We start from the raw sequence: 23,986 nt of genomic DNA, 5'->3' as shown, positions 1-23,986 counted from the left end.
CTTTCGTAGAAATGTATTTTTTTTTTGGAACTGTTGAAAAGATAAATGTGGGATAGCATAATTTAATTTAGTTCTTACGGTAAATTCTAATATCTACATAGACTTGCAGTTGTATGTGTCCGTCGGTGAGAATCGAATTCGCGGGTCTCCCGCGTAAGACGACTGCGCCATGGACGAGTGTAAGGAAAGCATAGCAAAAAGAATTGAATTTTGTTTTTTGAATTCGTTAAATTACAACTGTGAATACAAGTTGTATTGTATATTGTGCAGAGGGTATTATAATTTCAGTTTGCAACCCAGTGAAGAAGACATCTTTATCAGCATCGCTAGGAGAGTCGATCTAGTCATGTCAGTCTGTCCGTCCGTCTGTCTGTCTGTCTGTCCGTCCGTTTCTACGCAAACTAGTCTCTCAGTTTTAAAGCTATCTGTATGAAAAGTTGTCTTTTTATTGCAGGTAGTACGTAAGTCGGAACGAGCCGGATCGGCCGACTATAGCATATAGCTCCCATAGGAACAATCGGAAAAATAAATTAAACACAAGTATAACTTTGCTGTTTTTTAATATTTTTTTTTAGTTCTTCGACATATAGTCGTGGTTACGTGGTTTTAAATTTCATTAAAATCGGACGACTATATCATATAGTTCCCATAAAAACAACAAAATATATATAAAAAAAAAATTTTATTTACAAATGTAACTTTTATATTTTTTAAATTATTTTTGATTTATTAAGAATTTGACACTTCAGAACTACGCTTTTAATTTTATTAAAATCGGAAAACGATATCATATAGCCGCCATAGTCATATACAGCCATAGTCGAATAATTCAGCTGCAAATCATCATGTCTTCGATGTTGTTAAGTATATACCAAAGAAATTCATAATTTTAATGTTTTCAAGATTATTTAATTTTTGCAATAGCTGCAAGGGTATATGAACTTCGGTTTACCCAAGTTTGCTTCCTTTCTGGTTTTTTTTTTAATATTTTGAGTTCTCGTGGGAGCTATATAAATTCGTCCAATTTTGATGATATTTTTCTGATTCCGATTGTTTCTATGGGAGCTTTATGCTGTAGTCTTCCGATCTGGCTCGTTCTTGAGAGACTAGTTTGCGTAGAAACGGACGGACAGACAGACGGATAGACGGACATGGCTAGATCGACTCTCCTAGTGATGCTGACCAAGAATATATATACTTCATTGGGTCGGAAATGTCTCCTTCACTTCGTTGCAAACTTCTGACTGAAATTATAATACCCTGTGCAAGGGTATAATAACAAAATAATTTATAAATTTAAATTATATTTTGAATTTATTCTTTGATGTTTTATAAACAAAACTGCACAATTAAATTGGTTAATATATTCAGGCCTGTTCCGGTTTTCACTCAGAAATGAATTTGATAACATTTTGGGATTTCCCTTTAACAAAGGAAAATTTCCGTTCTTTTGGTCCCTGATCAGCTGACTGGCAGCTGTCCCCTATTAAAAAAAGCGTTTAAATTATGTCCCGCTGGTGTCCCTCAGCTAATAGGATAAATGGTATACTGGTTTATCGCATAAAATCGAAGGAATTGGCATTGGCGGCCACAAATACAAAAATTAAAATTGCTAGTGTCAGTGTAACTTTTCACAATTAGTGTTGAGAACCAGAGTTGCAAGAGCCGATGAAAAAGGTCCCAACGAGATACGTTTTGCACTAATAGAACATTAAATAAAGCGGTAATATGAACAAAACCACTTTTAAATTTTACTTTGAATGAATGTCTATATAACCATATTCAAACAAAGACAAAAAAGCGTGCTTAAAATAAATTTCAAGAAAATACTTGTTTTTTTTCGTACCATGACAACCCTAGAACAGGGGCGGCGGAATTGCTAAAACGCCGAAGTCTAGCATCGAATCGATTCTAAGACGTAATCACAAAAGAATATGTAATAGGTCAAATATGTTTTTATAAACAACATTTTTAAAGCAATAATGATAAGGAAAAAAATCATCTACACTTTAACTTATCGCTAAGTATTTTAAATCAAAAAATTTCTGTGCTTCCGGAACTAAATCCGCCAGTTAATTGCTTAGAGGAAAGTTTCCGTGAGATTTATGACTGAAATTATAATACCCTCTGCAAAGGTATAAAAATTAATATTATTTATTCACCTTAAATTTTTTACTTTTTATAAAGAAAATTTCGTTAGGGATTTGTTTTTGGTCGCGTATTTTTTTCGATATTTTTTTTTCACTATGAGATGAAATGTGACAAAAATCATCTGAAAGTAAAGCATTTACACGATTAAGACGTTTTACAATTTATGCATTTTTAAAGAATACATTTTTACAGAACCGGTACAAATATTTCGATATCGGTAACGGTTATTCTGGTTGCTATATATTTCGGTTACTGTTCCGGTTAGGCAAAAACATATTATATCGGTTTCTGTTTCGGTTACTGTTTTAGAAAAGTTACATTTAACAAGAAAGGAAGCAAACTTCGGCAAGCCGAAGTTCATATACCCTTGCAGCTATTGCAAAAATTAAATATTTTTTAAAACATTAAATTTATGATTTACTTGCGTATATGTCTAAAAACATTGAAGCTATGATGATTTGCAGCTCAATTATTATATAGTTATTTTATAAATTTTGTATTATTTCCATATGATATAGTCGTCCGATTTTGATGAAATTTAAACCGTAGTTCTGAAATAATTAACCATTACTATAAGTCGAAGAACTAAAAAAAAATTTAAAAACAGCAAAGTTATTTTTTTATTTATTTTTTTCCGATTGTTCCTATGGGAGCTATATGCTATAGTCGTCCGATTTTATTATTTATTATATACTGTACAAATTTAATTCAAGTGAATGGACTTGAAACTAGCTTGCGTAGAAGCTGAAAGACATGACTATTTATATTTCCATTTTGGGTCGAAAACGCTTCGCAGCTGTTCAAACTCTAACAAAAAAAGTACGTAAATACGATCTGCAAAATGTTGCAAATTGGAGATAATGATTTAAAATATATATTATACCTAACGGAAGACTAAAACAGACAGTCCCAGGTGATGTCATGACCTTAAAGTGCCTATCCAACAGCATTGAAATTGGTTTATGAAGTCTTTCATAGTAGTTGTAGTATGTTCAGACTTCCTTTTCGACACCTAAATCACTGAGTACGCATTTTCGCACATAGGAAGAGTGGTCCCCAAACATTTTGAAACCCCTGAGCACAGGTATGTCAGGTATAAGCACCTTAATAAAAATATAGAGTAGAACTTATGTAAAAACTATTGGCTTAACAGAAATCTTGGGTGGAACTATAAAATATGTTCCATGCTCTTGAGTGAGCTGTTTATAAAAAAAGAGAACTTTTGGGTGAGCATATACATACGCAGTTTGTGTGTGTGTACCATAAATACATTCAAAAATAATGTCTTGAGAACTTCGGATTATTCTCTTGTATTTTTCAGAAAATGATTTTCATTCTTAAAATATGTACATACATATGTACATGCCTTCTTGCCAAACATTCGGCGGTATTTTTCGTGCTCTATTCTTTTTTTTAACATTATCCAAAGTTATGATAGTGTTACTAAGTAATACAAACACAAGTTATATCTCATTTTTAAAAATAATTTTAATAAAAGTATAAATATTAATATAAGAGTTCTCCTAAACCAAACAACAAAAAATCGTGCGCATATGAATATAAATATATCTATATAGATACCAATTTTTGTATACGTACGCGAACGCCCCTAAGAAAAACGAATATATGCATTTATAAATAAATAGATGTGTTTACTTAGCCCCTTACTAGGGTCAGAATATAAATTTATTAAATTATTAAAGTTACTTTCACATCGTTATAAAAACAGTTAACGTGTAAATATGTGATGTGCTTTAAGTAACTTCATCGGAAAATTGAATTCTACGAGTTGGTGTGTTCAAAATCAACAAGTACGTAAAACAGTTTCAAACATCATAATTCATACGTTAAAACGCCTCCACAATGAATGTACCACAATAGGAAATGATTTACTGACTCACGACTGCATTTCAAAACTTTATGTGTCTATATAATATGGAAATGCAAACAAAATCTGAGGATCGAACGACACACTTGAACACCTTGAGAAGCCCTGTTGCGGCTACAAAGAAACGGTCAGGCCCTTTGGATGATGCCCTTGACACGCTTAACAATTGCCAGGCGGCATCGCAAGCATCGATTCTGTCGTCGAAGGAGCCGCAGTCTTCAGATGTCCTCAGCGTTCGAAGCCCAACTCATTTTGCGAGTAACCAGTCCGGAGGAAATAGGCTACGTCGTTGTAGTACAAAAGACAAGGAGAAAAAACGAGAACGCTGGCTCTTAACTCGAAAGACATGGAGGTATATGACAGACGCAGGTCGAAAGCTTCTTCCCGACGGATCTCAGCCAGGGTCGGATAATATTGACGCAATAGAAGCGCACTTCCAGCGTGTGTGTTTATCTGAACCGTGTTTTGTTTTGTGGAGTCGGAGAACTTCATACCCAGGAGCGATTAAGAGCTCTAAGCGGAGATTGAAACTATTGTCCAGGCACGCAAGTGCTAGACGCAATGGAAGTAAAGTGGAGGCCACAAACAGTTTTTACAATGAAGATCGAACCCTCGAATTATTGCAGACATATCTTAAGCTCCGCGATGTATACAAAACAACCACATTACTTAGCGCTAAAACGGTTCGACCTGACCAAACATCTTCACCCAGTGCTCAAAGACCAATTCTTAAGAACAAGAATGACAAGGAGATTATGAAGTCCTCTAGTGTGACTCTGGAATCAGAGCTCGTTTCCCGTCTGAAACTCTTATCTAAATGCTCTATATTTGGACAAGAGGGAATTCAGCTGGAATTGGGTGATGTACCCGAAATTCTCGAGGATAAAGTACTTTTAAAAAAAATCTACAGTGCCCTCAAGAAACAACAGCTTCATCGGACCCTACATTCCAAGGAACCATCAAAATATGTTAATAGGTCGACTTCACTGTCTAGCCTATTAAAAAATGGTAGCCAAGATAAATTTGGCAATCACAATAGCCAAGACCGCGCTGGTAACATACTCGGACATGAAAAGTTCCAATGCCTAAAAAGTGATACAACAATTTTGCCGAGCGCGAAAAGTTCACTGTACCTAGATCTAAATAATGTTCATCTAAGCTCCGAGACTACAGCCAAATGTGTTCTAAGTGAAAAGAAAACTGAAAGAAGCCTTAAAACATGTGGAACTCAAACCAGTTTTATTCAGCTTAGCGAACTTAAGAGTTTGGCGGAACAGTACAAGCTGGCGATTCGAAATTGCGATGATAATTTACAGATTTTGGAGGAATTAGATAAGCAGGATGGCTCTGAAGCATCGCGATTAAGTGGCAGGAAAAGTTCGATTGACGATGACATTTCGCAGTCAGTAAGCGATACAATCAAACGTTATTTGAAAATGGCGAGAAAGAAGAGTGTACAAGACTCTGAATCAAATCGATTTAAGTCAATTAACTATGATAAAAATCTTAGAAATATAAAGGCAAAGGGCGAAATAAACCCACCTGGCATGAGTGAAGGACTAAGCAAAGCTGTACAAACTCTAGATGCTTGGCCCCTTATAGCTTTGGATTTTATCAAGGGAAACGAATGTTCCCAAAATCTGGAAAACGCTCATTTAGAATGGATGAAGGGTGAGGAAGAGCGAATACAGAAAAAGTTAGAGTGGGAAAAAAGCCGGTCAACATTTAATGATGAACTGCATTCTTCACATATCAGCAGTCGTGAAAACCACTCCCCATATTTAAAGTGCACATCTGCACCTTCTTCGCCAACCAGTCATTCAAAGTTAGAAAAGGCTATAAGGACTTCTAGCGGATTGCTCTCTTCAAGCTCTCAATTTATATCGAACATTTTGCACGGGCATAACAATGCAGGAAACCATATTAACACATTAACAGACAAGAGTCCGGATATTAGTAAGTATTCATTAAAATAAAATTATTGTTAGAAATGCTTACACTTCTTTATTTCGTAACTATGTTACAAAAGATAAAAAATTGGAAAGAAAATGATTAATGAAAAATAGTTTCCATATATGATTTGACATGCATTCCATTATATATCAAAAACTTCATTATATATTTCCTTTGCGTTTTTAATGAAAAGATCATTTTCAAATTACTTAAGACAAAACAAAAATCTGTTTTACATTTTCTGCTTTCGATCTACTTAAATGAAGCTATGAAAGTAATTTTAAGAACTCTAAGTATATTTAAAAAGTCCAGTATAACGTAACTTTTAAAGCAGTTCAACAATCAAGGTTAGTTAGTTTTTTCGTTGCTGTTGACTTCTCTGTAGTTATTCCCTTGCATTGGGAGCTATAATTTCATTCAAAAGCTTGCAACGCACTGAAGGAACAATTTCCCAACCCATAAAGTACATAGTTTTCGGTAAGCATCACCAACGAGTTAATATAGCCATGTCCCAAACTAGTATTTCACTTTAAACCTGTCTGTATAAAAATTTCCCAATTGACTTGATGGTTATATCATATTAGGGAGTATTGATGCAGCTGGCGCTGTAGACTGCAATTGTATTGTTTGTTAAATGTTCATTGATTATATTTTGTAAACAAATAATAAACGATAATAAATAAATAATGGTCAGACAAGTATATCTCGAAAGCAAAGATTCATATAAATGCTCTGTCTTTATCTGTTTTGTTCTCGCATTTTTTCTTAAATGCTTACTAAGCTTGTAAGTCCCATTTTTCTTCTTGGGTTTTTGTCTTAATATTTTTTTTCCTATTTTCTGATTTTAAAAGATTTTTCTGTGTCGGCTATAACTTTTTATGCGGTGCCTATGGTGACATTCTGTTGCTATGAAAGTCCAAAAGTGTCGAACATCTAAGCCCTATATATGTCTTGGGGAAAAATTGTCTCATTTCTTACTGTTCTGTTGCTATGAAAGTCCTCAAGTGTCGAACATCTAAGCCCTATATATGTTTTGGGGAAAAATTGTCTCATTTCTTACTGTTCAAATCTCAGTGCGTTAAAAAAAAAAATGTATAAATGGACCACTTTTTTTTATTATGACTGCTTTCTCTACTTTAACAACAACTTGGTTATTTAAAGTGATTGATTGTCTTGGACTTAATTTTTGGCTTGTTGTCCCAATATATTGTTTTTGTTCGCCGATAGAAATTTATATGCAGTAAGATGCGGTTTTCACATCTGTTACTATTCTGGATAAAATTTGTTTTGAAAATTTAAAATGTTGAAAATTTTTCCACGCAATTGGGAAAACATTTAGTGTAATATGTTTTTAAAGTATTTACTTAACGTTTTTATTTTGTATTACACCGTTCATCAGTCCTTTTTTATCTACAACACAAACTGGGTTGTTGTAGGGTAACCGCGGTGGTAGGATTATACGGTCTCTTAAAATATCTTGCCCATCGACTATTTATTTATTTATTCGCCAAAATAATGTTTACTGGCTACATCTATATACATCTTAAAACTAAACATAACAGGTTAAAAAATATTCAACTAAGGGATAGCGCATTAATTGCTTGCTAAACTCGAACCGCAAGTTAGGTTGTAAAGCATTATATAATCGAAGAGCCCGACAAATAGGCGTAAATAGTCCTACAATACTTAATAGAAAATGGTTCGTGAGAAGGTAAAGACCTGCATGGCACACAAAAGTCTATTTTGGAAAGCAACAAGGGCAATCTAGGCTGCCAGCAAGAAGGTTATCCAGGATACGTAAGGCTTGTATTTTCTCACAATCTTCAAGGCTAGAAAGATGGACAAGACGATATCTGCTAGAGTAAGATGGCAAAGGGTCAGCAAAGTTAATAGAAGAAAGAGCAAATCTGAGAAAATTGTTCTGAATGCGCTCAATTTCAAATTTGGAACGCACAAATGCTGAATAGAGTGCAAGTTTAGTATAAGGGTCAAAATGCATACTATTTCGCCCAACAAACCCAAACATAGCATAGACTTTGGGTATAATAAAGTTAAGGTGCTCAGCAAAACTAAATTTACAATCAAACAAGACTCATTTTGGTGGGGCAAAAGCTGTGAGTACAATGAATGGGGACTTAAAATATCAAAACTGCGTTTACTATACCTGAGGAAATGGCATTTATTTAAGTTTAGTGGGAGCAAATTATTGACACACCACGAACTAACGAGGTTCTGGTAAGCTTGAAGCAAGCTAGTGTCAGCAACTGAACGGATAGATCTAAAGATCTTAATGTCATCAGCATATAAAAGATATTCTGAGTTCATTAAATGGCAGGAAACGTCATTAATAAATATTATAAAGAGAAGAGTGCCAAGGGCACTACGTCATTAATAAATATTATAAAAAGAAGAGTGCCAAGGGCACTACCTTGAGGAAGGCCTGAAGTTTAACAAATGGGCAAGAAAGATTACCATTAATGTTGACCCGATAGGTCCTCCAATACAAATGTGATACAATCAATTTTAACAACGTGGGATGAAATCCCAATTACCGAAGCTTGGCGAAAAGTGCTTTATTGCAATCTTTACCAAATGCTTTTGCAAAGTCCAAGAAGATACCGTCTACCTGACACTGACGTTGAAATTCACAGAGACAATAATTACCAAAAACAGCTAAATTTGAGGTAGTAGACCTCATGGGACATAAACCCATGCTGATTGGGGGAAATGTAGGGCTTAACAAGAAAGGAAAGATGCTTGGTGATAATCCGCTCAAAAAGTTTAGATATGTTACTCAATTTGGCAATGGGTCGATAGTTAATAAGGCATGTACTACCCGATTTATAAATTGGTGTAACCGTGGCTTCTTTCCATTTATAAATAAAACACCCCTTGGAAAGTGACAAGTCGAAAATTAACTTTAGAGGCTGACAAAGTGCTGAGACACAACTTTTTAAGAAGCAGGAAGAAATCCTATCCAGGTCAGGCTTATTATTGTGATCAAAAACGAAGAAACGGAATATTGTTCAACGTCTCCAGATGGTTCCAATCACTAGGAGGTTCGAAGTTTGAAATAAATAATGATTTACCACACCCAACTCAGAGGAAACAGCAATGTTATCCATAGTAATAGACAAAGGTATAGATCACATATTCTTCTTAGAATTTACGAACCTCCAGAAAGTTTTGGATTTTGTTAAAGACCATTCTCAAAATTGATAATGTACTGGTTGTACAGAAATTTATTTAAAAATTCAAACTTCCGCTTGTGCATCAACACATGTGACAAAACGAAAGATCAATTAACAGTTATTATATCACTACGAACAGCGAGTAGATTATTTTCAATTATATGTATAAAATGGAACTTGAGGTAATTCACGTTTAGTTTAAAAGTGATTTTGTTCTTATTAATGTACTTATTGTGCAAAGCGTGTTGTGTTGGGACCGTTTTCATCATCTTTGGCAACTTTGGATCCGAACACTACTTGTGACACGTTTGCAACACTGGTGCCAAGCAGCTGATTCACGCACAAAATTTAAAATACAAAATGTACGATCCGGTTGCCAGAAAAGGAAGGACTGCCGCAAGCTGGGTAACATAAAAAATCCAGGGATGCCCTAAGTTTCTCAACTAGGAAAAGAAATAGATCTTTGTCAATCCGGTAATATTGCAAAAACCTGCAAAAAAAATTGCAATACATTGTTAAAATAAGAAGAATTTGTTTTTTTTTGACTACCAATGATTTTATCGACTTATTTTATACATTAAATGTGTGCACCATTAATGCACAAAGATTATGAACAGCGGCGGGCCAAATGTTGGTCAGAGATTTGACAGGAAAACTTATTTTCCCTAGGAAACTTAGATTATGTTAAAGCGAAATCCATCAATGCTAACGAATTCACTTCCGAGTGAAAACTGGAACAGCCCCGATAGTTTTTAAAATTTGTATTTCGTTTGATCCTATGGGAGCTATTTGCTATAGTCGTCCTATCCGACTCGTTCCGACTTATATACTACCTGAAATAGAAAGACAATTTTTGGGAAAGTTTTATGCAGATAGCTTTAAAACTGAAAGACTAGCTTGCGTAGAATCGGACTTACGGTCAGACTGACAGATGGAAGGACGGACGGGCATGGCTAGATAGTGATGCTGATCAAGAATATATACACTTTGAAGGGTCGGAAATGTCTCCTTCACTGTGTTTGCAAACTTCTGACTGAATATACAATACCCTCTGCAAGGGTATAAGAATTATAATTATTATGGCCCCTGCAAAAAAGGCATATTTAAACTTGGGAGAAAAAACTGAGGTAGTTGTTCGGTCGTGAAAACTAAACAGAATTTTGTTCCAAACTCTATAACTTATGTGCCTAACGAACAAATTTAATCGAACTACATCCAGCTTATAAGCAAATAATAAAAAACAAGAAAGGAAGCAGTCTTCGGCAAGCCGAAGATTATATACCCTTACAGCTAAAACAATGAGCGATTGTTCAGATCAATTATTCGATCGTTCCTATGGCAGCTATATGACATCGTTTTCCGATTTAAATAAAATTTAAATCGTAATTCTATACTATTATATTATATTATTTATATATTAAAATGTTTGTTTATACATTCAAAAATTGTGAACTTACATTTTTTTCTATCTATTTTTTTTTAATTTTTTTGATGTTGCAATTTGAGCTATATGATATAGTTCTGGAATATTTCCCAATTACTATATCTCAAAGAACTCACAAAAAAAAAAAATTAAAACAGCAAAGTTGTAATTTTCTCATTGATTTTTCCGACTTCTCCTATGGAATCTATGTGCTATAATCGTCGTTTCATGCAGATAGCTTTAAAACTAAGAGACTAGTTTGCAAACGGACGGACTGACGGACGGGCGGACGGATAGACGGACAGACAAACCGACAGACGGACTGAATGACGGACGGACTGACGGACATGGCTAGATCTACTCCTCCAGGTGCTGCTGATTCAGAATATTTATACTTTTTTGTACTGAAATTTAAGGGTATACAAAATGAGTGAGGATGCTAAGTTTGTGGTAGAGGAACGACATGGTAAAAAACCGCGGTGGCTTGAGCTACAATCCGTCCGAGCATCCTAAAAAATGGTTGAGCTTTGGGACCTGACTATAATTTTAGCAAAATACTTTTACTGTGCCTAGATTACACTTTTGATTGAGTACTTAGCCTGATGCTGCTGCTGCAAATGAATGAAGAATCTAGAAATATAAAATCCAACCTGAAAAGTTTAAAGGAATCCAAGTTTTAGTGTGAAACGTAAGGTAAAAGGCTTTAGAGTAGAAAGTAAAGCGGAGACATTAATATTGGAGATTGAGAGCGGGATTTGTTAGTGGAGACATCATTTTAGAGAGCGGAGAGAGTGGAGACATTAAGAAATTCCCTGGACACCGTCTTTAGAATTTTAAATCCTACTTGGTGTGAGCACACACACACCTATAGTCCAAAGCAGCGTAAACTATAGACTAATTGATTTTTGTTCCAAATGGACTGGCATAAATATAACATTAATATTATTCCTAATTTATTTTTTTCCATGTTTCAGGTCAAAGTAATGCCAGTGCAAATATGCAAAAGTCGAAATCATTATCTAACGTGGGACAATTTGTTACTAAAAAAATATGGCGAAGTCGTTCCAAAAGCCAAAACAGGCGAAATTTATCTAAAGATAGTTTGCCTTTACCCCCTATAAAGTGGTATCCTTCGGTAAGAAAATCAAATTCAAAAATGTTAATAAAACTTAAACTATAAACATAATTTTCAGGAGAATCTGCTATGGATTTCAGAATCTGGCGAGAAGTTTCAAGTTTCGGCGACCCTACTGGTAAACTTGTCGAAAACAGAATCAGACTTAGTAAAGGATTTCGCCCTGGAAAAAATTAAAGAATTTAATTTGGGAAATATTGAAGGTTCGATTTTTAAACACAACTTAAACTGTTTTGTAATGTATAATTAATTGTAATTTTTACTTTAAAACAGGCATCGTAAAGATTACAAGTTTTATTAAAGTTTTTTAAATCTCAAAAAACATTTTGAGTTTTGTTTTCAGCTCTACAAATAATGATTAATCTATTATTTTTATTTTCAGCTTGTCAAGCTTGTCAAACAACGCTTGACTTAAAAGTTTTATTTTTTGACACAACATAAAATCGTAAATCTGAACTATAATTCTATTACTATTTCCAAGCAAATTAAAGAAAAACAATAGAGAATAGAAAGATTTTTTTGTAATTTTATTTTATTTTTTTATGTTTCGATTGTTCCCATGGGAGCCTAAAGCCGTCCAATTTTAAAGAAATTTAAATCGTAATTCTGAAATATTTATCCATTATAAGGTGTGGGGTTTGAGGGTCTTCAACAATTTTTTTATTTGTTTTTTATTATTTTTCTGAATCAACAATATGTTGAGAATGTTCAAACCGAGTTAAACTAACGGAGTTACAGCGTTGCAAATGACCGGCCGTGCAGCCAGATTGTTCACGTATGAAAAACTTAAAATCGGTTTTTGCCGAAAACTTCTTTTTTGAAGTTCGTGAATATCAGAACTCAAAATCTACTGAACCGATCCTTTTGTAAATTTGAACACTATTTTTTTCACATAATTCAGCATGTAATCACTTACAGTTTTTGTTTTATTTGTTAATAACTATTTAACCGCGATTTTTTTTAGCTAAGATCGCATTGTTCACTTCAAAGTGCTCAAAAAAAAATAAAAAAAAATAAAAGAACTCTTCGTGATAACCTCGAAAAATACATCAGCTTTAAAATGCGTAAAATTTTTGTATTCTGATAATCCGGTCACGAGTTGTAATGTTCACCGCAAACCAACTTAGTTTTAAGGCGCCTCCAAAGATTCACGGTCACCGGTTTACTTTTTTCTTGCATTCCTTAAAAGTTGTATAATACTATGTAATTAAATTCGCCGCAAAAAATCATAAAAAATTAGTTTTTCGCCTTTAAAACCCTTTTTAGGGTTGGAGATGTCTCCTTCACTACGTTGCAAACTCTGCAAGGGTATAAAAATACATGCTGAAACCCGAAAATTATTTTATCTTGAAGATTCACGAATCTAACAAGCTGTTGACTTGAAGAATCCGCAGATAAGCCGGTTTTATACGGATTTTACTGTCTGCTTAAAAAGGGTATTTTTCGACTGTAAGACCCCTGTTGTCTTCGTTAACATCTGCAAATAGCATTTAACATATGCTTTACAGTCGCTAAAAGTCCTTAAATAACCGTTCTTGCAAGCTTGAAAAAATCGGATAAAACTGATTTACCGGCGGAATGTGGAGTCACTCGGTAGATTCGTGAAAATTCCATCTTCAAGACAAAGTGATAAATTTATTTTCGGTTATCAGGCGTTTTTTTTTTTAAGAATAAATGAATGTTGTCGGAAATTCTGTTTTTGCAATTTATTTAAACTATGTCAAGCCTAGCATCTTTGTTAGTAAACCTAAGAATGATCCATTTTTAGTTAAATAAGCTAAGTATGACCGAAATCGGTTAAGACTTACGGAAATAAAAAATAAAATTGGCAAGATAACAGGCAAAAAACGTTGTTTACACTTTTATAAAATTTGATACCATTACATCAAAATTTGAGTGTCCTTTTTTAAATCATCTGCACCGGAAGGTTTTCAAGGTTTGATCTCTGGAGGCTTTCATCGATTTAAATTTGTAAGCCAGTGTAATTTAAAGAACATAGGACGCCATCAAAAACCCCGGTGTTTAGTATTATTGGTTAAGAGTCATCAGAGTTATATTTAACTGCATACCAATTTTAAAATTCTACTGAAAGAAAGTACAAAAATTTATTTTTCAACCCGTTACCCTTGTGGTAAATTGTTTTTGATAAATTCATAAAAATTTACTTTAAACTATTATATACAAGTTTCTATAGTTATTTTTACTTATTTAAATTTTAGATTTGAAGAAAACGTCGCAAAAACGACAAATCGTACCTAAAAAAAAATCGTTGACCACTAGCTTTTTTGACATTGGAAGAAAAGATGATCAAAGTAAGTTTAAGTTAACCAGTCGGTGTAAAAGTTTACACTTTCATATTTAATGTATTTTAACCTAAGAAAATTCTTATTTTTATATATCAAGATGGTCGATTAGTATTGTTTGGAACTTCGCTGGAATGTTGTGTAACGAGAGACAGACAAGGAAACGATGACATAGAGAACCGTTCTAAATATTCCCTAATGTCAGTGTTCCGGGGAAGCGGTAGTAACCCAGGAAGTGTTATGAAGCTAAATGAACATGTAAGACATTTCGGTTAACTAGATAAATAACCTTTTAAGCATAACAGCCGGATATTATTTGATATTCGATAACAATAATTTAATAAATAGGGATCGCAAAAGTTAATAAGAACTTGACCGCTTTATTTTAACTAACCCTGCTCAACAACGGTCTTTAATAAGTGATTCAGATACGAAAAGAAGAAAGTAAAAATGTCTAAATCTTAATGGCACAAGAAGTAAAGTGATACAAAGGGCGAATGCGACCAAAACGATAAACAAGGCGACAGCAAACGCCATCACTGTTATGTAAATTTTCAAATGAACCGTTAAAGGAAATGCGGCGGGAACGAAAACTGTCAAGCATTCAAAATAGAGAAACGTTGGGCCGATGTCGTAGTACAGGAATTGACGTTGGCGTCAGCAGAGGGAGAAAACAAATTGCGATAAAAAGCGATACTCCGGACACAGCAACACGGAGCGCGAACAGGAGTAGGAAATAGAGCCGGTGTGCCTTTTTATATGATCAGTTTTCTCGAAAGTTTAAACTTTTACACAACACACAAAGTATGAGTACAACCCTTACATTCAACATTGAAGGCCCAAAACATCTTAGGTACCAACAGAAACAAAAAATTTCAGATAAACAACTAACTTACAGACATTCTATTTCTCAATTATATTGAATCATTATTTTTTTACCACACTCAATTTAGGTAAGGTCATGTGAAAGCTTACCAACTAAATCATCGGAATACGGATGCATGGACACCCCTGAATGTTTCAGTGACTCTTTTACAAACACTGAAATAAGGTTTGATAAGCCCTTTCAAGAAAAATCCCCTCTCATGGTACCAATGTTCGTTAATAACTGTATCGAATATTTAGAAGAGAACGGCTTACAAAAGGTTGGACTCTTTCGAGTGAGCACGTCCAAAAAACGAGTCAAGCAAGTAAGTTGACAAGCTGAAAATATTGAAACCATTTTTTATTTTTTAAATCGTTTAAAAGATGCGCGATGAATTTGATAAGGACTGTCATACTAAGTTTTTTGTCGATACATGCCCTCATGACGTTGCCACCCTGCTGAAGGAATATCTACGGGATCTTCCAGAACCACTTCTTTGCGACAGACTCTACTCAACTTTTCTCAAAACACAACGTATGCAATTTATTTATATATATGTACTTGATAGTGAACCGACTAATTTCAGGTATAAGAAATCGACGCTTGCAACTAGAGGCTATATCACATTTAATAAGACTACTTCCCATACCACACAGAGACACCTTGTATGTCCTTCTAATATTTCTAGCAAAAGTAGCAGCACATAGCGATGATTTGTGCAATACTGACGGGAGTTGTCTAATGATTGGAAATAAAATGGATAGCAATAATCTAGCGACAGTATTTGCACCCAATATTTTGCGTAGCACACTTTTGACATTTCCAAGGAATAAAGAACAGGAGCATATGAGCGATGCAATTAATGTCGTAAGGTGGGTCCATGTATTTCATTGTTCAACAGTCATTTTATGTCTCTGAAAGGATTCAGTACAGTTTAAACTAATTTTTTATTAAAAGCTACAAACGTTATATCTACAACCAAATCAATCAATCATTTAAATATGATACATTTTTTTTATAATTTCCCTCAGTTTTTGCAATCTTTTTGAAATAAAAAAGCCACATCCTCTTAGATTTGGAGGTTTAGTTTAATAAAACTAGGTTTAAGCAGAACTTTAATTTTATATTTATTTATTTTTCTTTCATATTTTCCCGTAACGACTCATAAACTGTGCCCAAGCTTCTTTAAATTCAGATTTAAATAATTCGGCTAAGTTCAAAAAAGCAGTTGCCTAAAACGATAAAAACTGCGGACAGTAAGCAAAAGCTAATCAAAACATATAAGATTATTTTTCTGTTTTGTGACGAACAACTTATAATAGTTTCTATTGTGTACTTTTATTTAGTTACGTGACTTATTTTATTGAACGGATTATACACGTGCCTAAACTTAAGCTAATACAGTATAGAGATTGTAAAAAGAATATCGATATTCATACCGATACACCAAGCACCTATTGTATTGTTCGAAAGTCAAAACGAAAAAGGAACTTTCAAATCATTTAAACTTAACACTTTTTCCCCTCTTACGGCGATGGTGAAAATAATACTCTCGGCTTTCGAAATTTATTAGAACGCCTAAGGACTTGTTAAGTAGGGGTATACAGCCCCGTGTGGTCACATCACGGGAGCATCGAAAAATGAACTCACCATAGTCGTCATCTTTTGCTTGTGATGGTTTTACATGGAGTATTCATAACTTGGCCTGCTCAAACACTCGATGAAGAAATTTCGTAGTTAAAGTTTTCGACGCTCTCGTCAATATTCGAGGTGTAGTTTTGCGACCCCTTCAGTACGAATTAGGTACTGTCGTCTGCGTAGTTGCCTGCCCAATAACAGCTTAGAATGTCAGTTATGGCATTGCTTTGAGTGCCGTACCATGAATACACAGCTCCTTGACGATACCCAGGTGGACCCCATGAAGTTCTTCCAATACCAACTTCCTGAGTTTTATCGGGACTACTACTCTGTGTAGATTTGGTAGTGATGTTCAGTGGATCGCTTTCTATAACTTTAACTGTTTGTCCCAAGCGCTCATCTTTTCTAGTCACTTGAGCTTTTCGGGTGGATGTTATTGGTAGTTGCTTATTTTGCCGTTTAAAGAAACTGTCAATTGCATCGGGCTCTTCAATAGTCCAATCAAATATGAAGAATTTGCAGTTAACTTGGGCATTACTTTTAATAAACACTGTCATGGAGTAAACACATTCTCAAAAAATTGTGTGCACCCGTAAACCTTTCTATTTGTTTTAAAAACTTTTCCAAGGCAATCGTAAAGACTACAAACTTTTATTCTTTCCAGATATGAAACCTTGTGCTCAAGGAAAACATTTTTTATTAACGCCATCCGCCTATGGAACAATCTGCCACATACTCTAAAAACCAAAAAAAGTTCGTTTCTAAAGTAAAATAATTTCTGCAAACCTAATTTTCTTGTCAAACTTTGTAGAATTGTAAACTCTAATTATACTCTTGCAGAGGGTATTATAATTTTAGTCAGAAATTTCCAAGTGAAGGAGACTTTTCCGACCCTATAAAGTATATCAGGCCTGTTCCAGTTTTCACTCGAAAGTGAATTCGTTAACATTGGCGGAAACAGAACAGCTGACTGCCGCTACTGCTCTTAACAAAAGCCTGTGATTTGCCTAAGTTTTCCAGGCAAATCTCTTGTCAATATTTGGCCCGCTGCTGTTCTTAATCTTTGTGCATTATTGGTGCACACATTTGTTGTCTAAAATCAGTCAAAAAATCATTAGTAGACAAAAATAAAAAATTTTACTTATTTAAATGCAGTGATGCAAACTGACCAACAAAAGTGTTGAACAGCTGTTGAATTAGCTGCTTGGCACCAGTGTTGCAAACGTGTCACAAGTAGTGTTCGGGTCCAAAGTTGCCAAAGACGATGAAAAAGGTCCCAACACAACACGATTTACACAATAAGTACATTAAATTAAGGGGTATTAAGAACAAAATCACTTTTAAACTAAACTTTGATAATTTACACTTCTAACCATATAAAAAGAAACCGAAAAAACGCTTGCTAAAAATAAGTCCCAAGAAAATAATTTTTTTTTTCGTACCATGAAAACACTTGCTTTGTTTCTATCAAATCGTTCGGAATCTAGAACAGGTGAGGCGGATTTGCAAAACTACATTAGGTTAAAATCTAAGCGATTCTGAGGTGTCATCAAAAAATAATTTTTAAAAAGTCAAATACTCAAATCTGTTATGCAACAATGTTCTTAAAACATCAAATAATAAGGTAAAAATATCATTTGCACTTTTGGTTATCGCAAAGTATTTTAAAATAATTAAATAAATTAAAGAATGGCGAAAAGTTTTCGTGAGATTTTAACTCTTTCTTATACTGAAGAACATAGTGGCTATGCAACTTAAAAGTGCATGGGACTTTTACTCAGGCCAATCCAACTACGATAGAAAAATAAAATAGTTTTTGAAAATTAAAATGTTTATATTTTAGTGTTATATGTGTATTAATAAAGTTTACATTTTTTCAAATTACTATCTTTTTGTCAGGACCATGATCGATCACTATGAAGAAATTTTCAAGATATCAGCAGAATTGCTTAACGTTATTTATACACAAGTGTTGGAAGCATGTCCCGAAAAGTTATACGAGCTGATTTCGACGAAAATAAATGGATCTGAATGGTAAGGAATTTCGACTTTATTATTTGTGTTATTATAAGAACCATTGTTTGTAGACTTGGCTATTGAAAAAACCAGAGTACGCAGTTTTATTTATTTATATTTATGTCTCCAACGGTTCATTGTTGTTCTGCAACTATCAAGATTGAGAAGGTGATTGGGACAGAGTCAGAAATTCTTTAAGACAAGAATTTCAAAAAGCCTTTCAGTATTCTTTCTGTTTTATTTATATTTATTTTGGATGACGGATTCCAAATAAAAGCCGCATTTTCTGTTTTAGATTGTACACATGTCGAATAGAGCGCAGTAAACAGCGCTGAATTCCGCTTTACAAACCCATACATAGCATACGCTATGTATATCTAAATATCTATGATATCTAAAAGGAAAAAGAAGTTATATTTTGAATCGATCATAACACCCAGACCTAGGGATTCCTGTTTCATTTTTAAAGACTGATCACCAATGTGGTTATGAGATTATATATGCATTTACTATAGCTTGCATAGACACATTTATTAATATTTAGCGGAAGTACATTTTGGCGTCACCATGAACCCAAGGAATTTAAGTCTTGTTCCCGAAGTTTTGTCTGCTTTGAATATTTTTAAGTCATCTGCATAGAGAAGACACTCTGAAGACATCTTGAACCTGACATCGTTTATAAAATATAAAACGCAATGCTCCCAAAGCACTTCCTTGCGGAAGGCACGATGTTGCAAAAATGGTTCCGAAAAACTTCCATTAGTTTTAACTCTATTTAACGATGGTAAAAGTACGATCTTAGCCAGTTGAACATTGCTGCTTGTATGCCCAAATAAGAATGTTTTGCTAACAGGGCACAGTGGCAAATTATTATCGAAAGCTTTTTCGAAATCTGTGGTATGGTATCAACTTGGCCTATTGTACATGCATTTGCAATAGTTGCTGAAAACTGATAATCTTATCGTGGTTGAACGACCTGCTACAAAACCATGATGCCAGTTGTTTATGTTTAAGGCCCCTATAATCGCCGGACTGTTCAGTCTTAAAAGACTGTGGAATACCCTTCTTCATTTGATGTAAATCCAAATATTCTTGGATCGTCCTTAAATACACTATTTCCCTGAAGGTAACCGATCATGTGTATTTACAAAGTAATCCTCACACCACTGTTCCTCTCTCGACCAGTTTTGGAAATCCTCATCGTGCTGCTCAAGTTCCCAAAATCGACAAAGAAATCCTTCTAATTCCTTAGCTGCTTCGTCCTTGGACAACATAATCGCATGCATCGAGACGTTCGTGACAGATTCCTTGACTTTCTCGGAGATGATGATAGGTGGGCCAGCAGGTCCAATGAGTATTTCACTCAGCATCAACTTATCATATATGTCGCTTGACAGTAATATGTCAACGCCTTGTAGCACAAGATAGTTTGGATCAGTTTAACAAAGGTGATTGAAATGAAACAATTTTTCCTCTGACAATCGACGGTCCGGCATACGCTTGCTCACTTTAGGCAGAACGTACGCTGACCATGATTGTGACTATACCTAGACCCAAAACTCCATAACACGGAGGAAGAAGCCTCCGTAATACGTGCATTTGCCAGTCCCCTATCCTTGATGTGTGCCTTTTGCCAAGTCAGCTCCACCTTTTGAACTAAGTTTTCCGATACAAATGACGCTTGCGATCCTTGGTCTAAAAATGCTCGAAACTGTAGCGTAAACCATTTTTCTGTCCGAATCATTAGTAAGGCCGTTGGCAATAACTCCTCGTAATTAGGCGGACACGTGCTTGTAGTCCCGTTGATATCGTTTGAGGTGATCTGGTGGTCTTGGTCGCTAGCCGCCTTTATATGGGCCGACATCGTCCCCTCTCCAGTGGCTGCAGAAATCATTGTTCCATAATGTCCATCAAGATGCTTAGAAAGCTCTTCAAATGTTGGCAGTTTCTGCGATGTAGCTAGAGATTTTTCCCAATCATACCGCATTTGCGCCGGCAGTTTCTTAGTCACCATGTATAGATTAAGGTATGACTTTCTTGGGAGAGGTCCGACTTTCTCCAACGATTTTATGCAGGAACGACAAGCTTGCAAAAACCCTTTTAGCGACATTGGATCGCCGTTCTGCACCATCATATAAATTTAATAACATTTGCCAAGCAAATTCGACTCGATAATAGTTAGATTTGTAAGTTCTTTTAAAGCCTCCTGTAAGCTTGAGCTTTAAAGACTTACTTAAATGCTGACCGACCTTCCAAATCGCCGCTGAATATGGGCAGCTTTAACGTAGGAAGTTTAACCTCATCAGCCACTTGTGCTTGTGCACTCACAGAATGCTTGCAACCACCCCAAGAGAAATCTTCCCGAGTTTCGGCACCAATGTGTTGGCTATTGGCTGCGTATTAACGGAATAACCGAATAATGGAGGAAGCGGGTTCAAAAACAAAATATATTTCAAGGTTTCAGGTTATTTATTCATACATAAAGCACAGAGGATTCGTTCACTTCTTGTGGCTGTCGCTAACAGACCTAATTTTCACCGGCTAATTGCCGACGATGCAGCAGTTAAATAGTATGTAAGCAAAAGAACAGTTCTTTCGCTAGAGAATACGAATAGAGAAAGAAGTCGGAACAAAGAAAATTATCTATAACTTGTAGTAATAAGAACTAAGTAAGCAACTACTCTTAATAAACATAGCCAAAGTAGTTTTAAGTTATATAGTTAAGCTATATTTTAATGTGTGTGTAACCCTGGATATATTTTGTGTGTGCTATCCCTGGTTTGTAAAAGTATCGATGTGTTTTGCATACCTAAAAAAAGACGCACGAAGAAGAGAGCGAGGCATTCGAAAAAGCGTGGCCGGTGCGATCAAACGAAAAAGCTGAATAAAAGATAATTAAATTAAAGCAGAACAAAGAGTACTATAAACTGAAGTTTCGATGACGTTGTATACACTGCGCAGTCTAAACACACTCTGAGACATGATATAGATTAGGTATTGGACTGTATAATTGTGTTTCGGTCTTATCTACAAATTTGGCTATTATTATTGAAGTTATTGAATTATTTAGTCCTCTGCCGCTGCTCTGATGCTTTTTCTTCTTAGAGAGGGCCGCGTTGATCACTGATGTAGAGAGGCAGAGTGAAAGAACTGTTGGCGGGGGGTGAGTCTGTACACCCTTAGCTTTTAGTGTTGGAAAATCAGTTCGACAGATTGCCATCTACCTACACCCCGGCTATTTTGTGGGGAAATATTTAGAAACTGTAACTGGTATCTAGTCGGAGAACTCGACTACAGCGTTCTTTCTTGTTTTTTTTAATCTGTTTATTAATTCAAATTTTTATTTTGCTGTTACACCTGTATAGGCCAGTTTATCGTCTCAATGTACGAATTTATCGGACAGAAAGGGCCTGCTAGGAAAATTTGGTTTTCGTGAGCATGTGGCAGCTTACATTAACAGGGACTTCCTCTTGAGGTCTTTTCGGCTTGTCAAAATGACAACTAATTTTAAAATCTAGATCAAGAAGAAGTGAAAGCTTTTTATAGCTAAGCTTGAATGATTTAATTAACAACACAATCACAGCCAATCACAGCGCCGAACAAACATATATTCTTTTACGACAATTTAAAAACCTTTTCTTTAAACTTTTGTAAGTTTAGGGCCAAAAAAATATATATAAAATAAGGGTTATTTGAAAACCGTTAATTTTGGTCGACCTGTAAAATCCTTAGTAACTTAATCTACTTTTAGGTGTGACCACATCGATCACTTTAGTGACATTGACTTAGTTAAATGGCAAGATGAAACTAGAGATCCAAAAAAAGCGTCTCAATTTAATGCCAATGACACCAAAAGAAGGCAAAAGGAAAACATGGAAGTTTTCACCGGAAGTCTAAAAATATCTGTGCCAGGAAATACTCATATAAGCCACATAGAATCTTTAGAAAACACAGGTAAATATATATATTAAAATATTAGTTCTTATTAATTTTTGGCCGTCTTTTAAAAATACAACTTAGAAAATAAAACGACGAGCCAAAAACTTTCTGGTTCCAAACTACCAGACAACCCATTAGACACTGAGATTGCTACATTAGGTGGAAATGTGGTAGAACTTGAAACAAAACTCAAAGCAACTACATCAACTAATCTAAATGACATCAATCAAGCTGGAATTCGGAAAAAAGCTATTTACAAACGGCAGCACTTAATATCTAGCTCAAGACGAATAAACCAAGGACCCTAAATATTTAATAATTTTAATTAACTTTTGCAATGTGTTAATTCAATAAGAATCGAAAAAAATATATATAAAAATAATACTAAATTTATGTTATTTTCGAAGAACTTTATGCCTTTGTTTACGGATTTTTGTATTCTTAGCTATACCGCGGAATCCTCAGCTGATGGAATTTAAGATTGTATGGGAATTTTTCTCAGGAGCATAACATCGAGATTGATAGATAATAATTATATAAATAATAATAAAAAAAACTTTTTATTTTATTTTTTGGGCTGTGGGTGGAAAATGACTTCTGCTTTTCACACGTCGTAGATGTGGTATGTGGGGATCGCACCCACCAAAAACCCCTCCTCATCATGCCGCTTATCGGAAAAGCTTTCGCATTACTTCGAATTGGATCCTCATGCGCTAAAAGCTCATCTGCTCATACAAAGGTCTACGTCTCGCCTCTAATTGATTGCCAATATCTACCAAAGTTGATTGTCTATTGGCATTAAAAAAAGCGACCTACAGAGCCCGTCTGATGCCCTTCTTTTCTGTTGTCGGGTCCGTCTTTAGGTTAATCCGATCCTTTACTGTCGAGATCAACTTTTTTTGATCTCAAAATCCTTTAAACAAAGAATTGAACAGCCTTCTATGACTCCTTGCTGTCTATTGGGGGTGATAGACGCATTACTAATGCTATTTAAATACATCTGGTAATAAGGTCGATGCAGGATCTTAAAGAAAATGGGAAGAACAGTTAGATTATACTTCGCTTCCACTTTGGAGCGAATGTGAGGCGGCCCTCAACAGGAGATACCAACATATGGTAGCAGACCCAATCTAACCCTAAGAAGAATGGAAATAGGAGTTTTTCGTTTGTCGCTGCCAGGAACGACCCTGTTCCATCACACGTTGCTACACATATATTCCCCAAACACAAATATCGCGTTGCCACCCCCTTCTTAGCCCACGCTCATTCCCAAACTGCTGAAGGTTTGAAAGTGTCTTTATTGACCGCCAAATCGAAAGGAGCACCCTTCAAGACGAAAACTTTGCCTCGCCTTGAACTGTGTGCAGCTCACCTTTTAGTAGATCTCTATAATCGCGTCAGGCCATTGCTAAATGGTCCCATTAAGAATGTTAATGGGATCAAAACCCATCCCTCGTCGTTTTCGGTTGTTGTTTCGAACCAGG

The 23,986-nt window shown here is 35.1% G+C and overlaps 1 protein-coding gene across 4 annotated transcripts; it reads left to right on the top strand.

Annotated features, from left to right (window-relative positions):
* Nucleotides 1–2,864: 2,864 nt before the first annotated feature.
* On the top strand, nucleotides 2,865–22,891 carry LOC128263740 (rho GTPase-activating protein 6). Of its 4 annotated transcripts, XM_052998868.1 has the most exons (12): nucleotides 3,634–3,962; nucleotides 4,033–5,995; nucleotides 11,581–11,741; nucleotides 11,800–11,944; nucleotides 13,961–14,053; nucleotides 14,145–14,302; nucleotides 14,998–15,234; nucleotides 15,293–15,443; nucleotides 15,496–15,781; nucleotides 18,447–18,581; nucleotides 22,315–22,517; nucleotides 22,584–22,891. In XM_052998868.1, exons 2-12 carry the CDS (start codon nucleotides 4,072–4,074, stop codon nucleotides 22,808–22,810), a joined length of 3,720 nt encoding a protein of 1,239 aa, XP_052854828.1. In that variant the 5' UTR covers nucleotides 3,634–3,962; nucleotides 4,033–4,071; the 3' UTR covers nucleotides 22,811–22,891. The 4 variants fall into 4 exon arrangements, with proteins under 4 accessions (XP_052854829.1, XP_052854830.1, XP_052854828.1 ...); XM_052998869.1 differs by lacking the exons at nucleotides 3,634–3,962; nucleotides 4,033–5,995 and adding an exon at nucleotides 2,865–2,970; XM_052998870.1 differs by lacking the exons at nucleotides 3,634–3,962; nucleotides 4,033–5,995 and adding an exon at nucleotides 3,138–3,235.
* The last annotated feature ends 1,095 nt before the right edge of the window (nucleotides 22,892–23,986 follow it).

Source organism: Drosophila gunungcola, unplaced genomic scaffold (assembly GCF_025200985.1).
Source record: "Drosophila gunungcola strain Sukarami unplaced genomic scaffold, Dgunungcola_SK_2 000018F, whole genome shotgun sequence".
In the NCBI taxonomy this organism is placed as follows: Eukaryota; Metazoa; Arthropoda; class Insecta; order Diptera; family Drosophilidae; genus Drosophila; species Drosophila gunungcola.
Note: the sequence above shows the minus strand (reverse complement) of the source record. Positions and strands in the feature narration are given on the sequence as shown.